We start from the raw sequence: 5,602 nt of genomic DNA on the forward strand, positions 1-5,602 counted from the left end.
TATCTCTGTCAAATAAATAAATAAAATCTTTAAAAAAAATAAATAAATAAATAAATAAATAAATAAATAAATAAATAAAATCTTTAAAAAAAAAAAAAAGTTGAACGCTTAACAAACTGAGCCACCCAGGTGCCCCCTGATGTTTGAAATTCTTAGAACTGACGGAGACCAAAGAAAAGCGAGAGGAGCACAGACAGAAGTGACGCAAGGAAAGACTGCAGATCAGAAACCACGCAGAGCGCTCGCTGGCAGGGGGTACATACGAAGGCCTGATCGATGTCCTTTCTGATGTCTGCGACGATCTGGGCGTTGTCACTCCGTGCTAACACCGCGTCCAGGGAATGCTGCTGAATAGACTCCAGCAGGCGGGCAGGGTGCCCGAGGCGCAGGATCCTCTGCTTACACCGAGCCAGACGCTCTACCAGGTTGTCCACGGCAATGTTAGAGGGAGCACAGCACAGAACCTGGGGGAGCAAACCTCAAGTTCGGTGACTTCTTTAGTTAACCACTTACGTTCACGCTAAAACAAAGAGAAAGCCTTGAAGGTAAAGGGAGGAGGGCAGTGTTCACAAGTGGTCACGTCAGAGTGCAAACTTGCAGCTGGCGGGAGGCGGGCGCGGCCTGCAGACCCTACAGGACCTGAACTCGGGTCTTAAGGACACCTAGTCACCGAAGCACCAGAAATGTTAAATAATTTGCAACTAGGGGAAAAAGGACTCGAAGATTAAAGCGTGCCCTGAAATTATCAGGACTGGAGAATCCAGCTCACCACTTTGTCACCTGACAAAGTGGAACAAGGGAAAATCTCTCAATCTTGCTCCTAAAACTATTTTCCGTAGTGATTTCAATCAGGAGAGAAAAACCCGAAGTTCCACTATCAGAAGCAGGTGACAGCTGGCAGACAGGCGGGGCGGAGAGCCCCCGCACACACAAGCCTCAGAAGCAGGAGGCCACAGCCATCCCTCCCCATGTCCCGAGGGCCTGAGTGGGAATAGGGGTGTGCTCTGTCTCACCGTTTATGCAAACAGAAGGCATCCAGTCAAACCCCAAATCAGACCTGCCTCCCGCCACTGAGTCATCACTTAATTAAGTTTTCAAATGCCTATGCCAAGCCACTCGTTTGCAGCAAACTCTTGGATGGTTTCGTGACCAGGTGACAGATGCCCTTCGGTTCGCAGCAGTAGCGGCTCTGCCTGAAGAGGAGGCGAGGCTCGGAGCAAGGGCCCTGGAGAGCGTGTCTGCCGGAGTTCAGACCCTGGCCCCGCCCCCCACTGCTCAAGACTGGGGCACGGGACCTGAGCTGTGTCCTCTGGAAACAGGGGCACCAGCAGTCCCCAGCACCCAGGGTTTCTGTGAGGACTGCCTGAGTGAGTGCATGGAGAACGCTCAGAAAGATAACTTTTGTAAAAGAGTTCCAAACGCTCAGAATTGACTCATGTTGATGCAGATGAGGGAAAAAGACCCTTTCTCAGCCATTAAAAATCTAAATGAACAGTAACATATAATACTCCACGTCTCGGAACATCAGTCATCTGTGCACAGCACACAGGCAGGAGTATTCCTGACCAGGCTAGGACCCAGCCGAGCACCTGCGAGCCCGGCACGGGGAGCTCATACGTGTTGACAGGGCCCACCTTTAAGCCCTGCCTCACAGCCTGAAGAATGATCTCGACCACGGTGGTGGTCTTCCCGGTGCCAGGAGGCCCATGGATGATGGCCAGCTCTTTCTGGGACAGCGCGAAGGAGACCGCTTCCTTCTGGGAGGCATCCAGGGAAGCGTTACAGAACAGCGGTGGCTCTGCGGGAGAGGCGACAGTGTTAGGCTCCGGCTCGCCGCCCCAAGCGCTTCCTCCTGGCAGACAGCGCTGATAGAAGGAAGAGCCGCCCACCGGGCTCCGGGACCTCCCCGGGAGCCAGGCGGCCAACACAAACTCAATCTGCTTGGTCTTCCGACGGTCCTCCCAGGACAGGAAATGGCAGACTATGGACCACAGGCCCAATGCTGCCCACTGCCTGTTTTCCTGAGTCCAGTTTCCCTGGGACCCAGCCACGCCACTCAATGACGCGCTGTCTCTGACTGCTACATTGGCCCACAAAGCCTAAAATATTTATAATCCATTCCTTTATTTAAAAAGTTTGCCAACCCACGCTCCACAATAACAGACCTTTCTGAAGTAAATGTTCCTTGGAATCTATTTCTACTTGGGGCGACTGGGTGGCTCAGTTGGTTAAGCGTCCAACTACTGATTTCGGCCCAGGTCATGATCTCAAGGTCGTGAGATCAACAAGCCCTCTGCCAGGCTCCACGCTCAGCCAGGAGCCTGCTTAGGATTCTCTCTCCCCCTCTGCTCCTCCCCTCCACGTGCACTCACTCTCTCAAAAAATAAAATAAAATAACTAAATAAAAATTAAAATAAGTTATTTATTTCTACCACGTTGCCCCTTTTTAAGTGACCATAAAATGACAAGAACAAATGACAAAAAGGAATAGAGAGCAAATTTCGGAATCATGTTTCTCCACTGAATTTTCCATGATGAAGACCCGTTATCTGCCTCCTGTGCTCTGTGCTCCGAGAGCAGCTATTGTCTGTCCAGCTCTGCAGGGCGTCTGTCCGTGGAGACACCCAATCCGTGAGTGACCAGAACTCCGGGCACAGCACCCTGACCTGGGCCAGCCAGAGTGACACAAAATTGAAAAGCAGCAGCAGACCACCCGACCCAAAGTCCCAGCGCACCCCGCTCTCCACACCGCGTCCCTTTTCCTTAGGTATCCGCCTAACCACAATGTACCATGCTCCCTAAAACACCGTAAATACGTTTCTAATTCAGTTTCCACTGCGTTAGGAGCCTCTCGATAAATATCTGGCAGACTAACACACTGAAATGTGATTGCTTCCAGAACCTGGAGGTACCACCCAGCAGCCCTGGGTTTAAAGCCAACACAACATTGGGTGGTCAGCACAGGCACAGCACCATGTGGGCATGGGATCAGCCCCGTCACCCCAGGTAGCTGGAGACACCAAAGGCTTCACTGAGGTCGTGCTGGGAAAGTGGCAAAGTCAGAATGTGGAGGATTGTCAAATCACGGCAGCCCCTTGAGGAGACAACATGCTCCTCTCAAAACTGGGGTTCTCCAAGACCACGGAGGGATAGGAGAAAGCACACAGACAAGGAAGGGGTGCATGTGTGCACGTGTATATGTGAAAGACACAGTTTTCTACATGAAAAAGACCAGAATGTGCACAAATACTTGGGAGGCTAACTCCAGGCTAACTTCCTGAGTGCTCTGTTTCCCTTGCTAACACGATCCTTTATTTCCAAATATTCTACAACTAACACATATTATATTACTCTTCTCATCAGAAATAAGCAATCTTCAATTTGAAGGATGCTGAGAAATAATCAAATGCATTTAGAATTGGGACTTTTCAAACACACACAAAAACACTATTAAGCACAGACAGTACGCAGCCATCCTACCCCCACAGATCTGAGCTAGAACATCCTGACATCTTAGAAGGACGTAGATAGATTTGAGAGGCTATTGCAAAGTCAACAGAACGAGCTGCTTCCTTGCACTGAGTACGTGAGAGTCCAGTCCACGTGAGTCACTCAAAGAAATTTATAGAAGAGACGAAGAGAGATGCCTTCTAACTGTGCGTCCTCGAACTCTCACTCAAACACCCTAGCCCCTGCTGTTTCTTAGTGTTTTCATAGTGACTTCGATCAGAAAAGAAAACAAAGGCTCTTACGTATCTCACTGGCAGGACTGGGGGCTGACCCACCAAAGAGGACCTCTATGAGCGAGGACGCAGGGCCGGAATGGTACTTCTTCAGGGTGACCAGAGCCCTGCCAAGGGAGAAAACTAGAATTAGGATATTGGTGAAAACCAGACCTTGATTCCCTCCCTAAGACCCTGCCCAGCGTGGCCACCTGCAGCCACCGTCTCCCATGAGTGCCCCCAAGGACTCCACACTCAACGCAACTGCTCTCTCTGCCCAGCAAGACAAGTGGTCCGGGAGTGGTGCTTGAGGAAAAAGAACGTGTGATTCCCAGTCACACACACCCTTACTTTTTCAGTCGCTTGTAAGTGACATCATTGGCCAGCTTTAACAGTCTGTAGGACTGCTCCCGGTCCAAGCTCAGCTGGAAGTCATGGGACTCATCAAAGGCCACCGTGACCGATCTCTGCGTGATCCGGGTCAGGATCCCCGTGGCCAGCTGACTGCCTTCGTCATACAGACCCACTATATCGCCTGTAGAAACAAAGACTTAAGTTACACAAACACTGAGCAGAGTTAAACCATGAACTATTTTATGTAATAAATTCCAGCCTATTTCAAATATCCTATCTCTACTGCTTTCTTCAGAAATGAAATCAGTAGTGGTAAAAGTTTTTTAACCAACATGTAAATTAAATATGAAAACTGACTTGAGATCAATGAACTGTTTAAGACAAACATGCCAGTCAATAAAACATTCAGAGTGCCTACTCACTCTTTGCCAGGCACTGCTCTAAGCACCGGTCTGATCAGAAACAAGACACAGATGTCTGCACCAAAGGTTTTAAGGAAAGATGAAGCCCAGGAGGGGATGGAGTGGGACCAGGGCATCATTTTAGAAACAGGATATGGCAAGGGCCCCTCTGAGTGGTGACAGGTAAGCGGGATGCACCCTGAGCCAAGTAGGGGCCACAAGCACGTTGAGGGGAGAACATTCCAGGAAGAATGGGAACATCAGTAAAGGAGGGAGGTCATTTGCTGCCCACTCAGCACAATCTCCACACTTCCCGTGGTAACTGTTGGGTGATTCACTCACCCGCCAGGTGACCCTGACACCAGGGAAGGAGCCCACAACCTATGCCTGAGCCAGTCACTGCGTCCCACGTCCCCAGCCACAGTGACTGCTCAGGAATGAGCACGGGACCAAATCTACCCCCCAGACACAGTGAGACTTTTGCTTGGCACCTGGGAAGAGGCCCTCCATCTGTCTAGGTGGACCAGAAACCTGAGAGCATGTCGGGGCCAGAACTGCTATCATGTGTCACCTGAGAAGGAAGCCAACCCAGAAGAGGGCAAAGCCAGGAAATGGAGAGAAGTTAAGTCCAAGCGACTTCCCGTGAGCCCTGAAGCCAGCCTTCTAGTATCTCAACCAATGCAATCCTTCTTGCCCAAACAAGAAGCCAGTTTGGCTTGGTTTTTCTAAAAAAAAAAAAAAAAAAATTTAAGATTTTTATTTATTTATTTGTCAGAAAGAGAGAGAACAAGCAGGGGCAGCGGCAGGCAGAGGGAGAAGCAGACTCCCCAGTGAGCAGAGAGGCTGATGCAGGACTCGATCCCAGGACCATGAGATCATGACCTGAGCCGAAGGCAGACTCTTAACCGGCTGAGCCACCAAAGTGTCCCTGGCTTGGCTTTTCATCAACTGGAACAGAAGACAGTTCTAACCAAAACAGACTCCACTCGAGATAAAGCCAGAGCTACTCACATATTTACACCCCCTCTATTCCTTGTGAGAAAGTGTATGCCACAGGGGCGCCTGGGTGGCGCAGTCATTAAGTGTCTGCCTTTGGCTCAGGGCGTGATCCCAGCGTTCTGGGAT

General features: G+C 50.1%; 1 protein-coding gene across 1 annotated transcript; it reads right to left on the reverse strand.

The window, feature by feature from the left end:
• Positions 1-137: 137 nt before the first annotated feature.
• Positions 138-4,257, reverse strand: LOC117799393 (DNA-binding protein SMUBP-2-like; the record flags this gene model as incomplete). The annotated part of the gene is made up of 4 exons (XM_034651869.1): positions 138-464; positions 1,635-1,798; positions 3,753-3,850; positions 4,074-4,257. Coding segments are annotated over 4 exons (758 nt in total), but the record flags the coding sequence as incomplete, so codon positions are not given.
• Positions 4,258-5,602: the final 1,345 nt, after the last annotated feature.

This window comes from Ailuropoda melanoleuca, unplaced genomic scaffold, assembly GCF_002007445.2.
Source record: "Ailuropoda melanoleuca isolate Jingjing unplaced genomic scaffold, ASM200744v2 unplaced-scaffold4885, whole genome shotgun sequence".
NCBI classification, from domain to species: domain Eukaryota; kingdom Metazoa; phylum Chordata; class Mammalia; order Carnivora; family Ursidae; genus Ailuropoda; species Ailuropoda melanoleuca.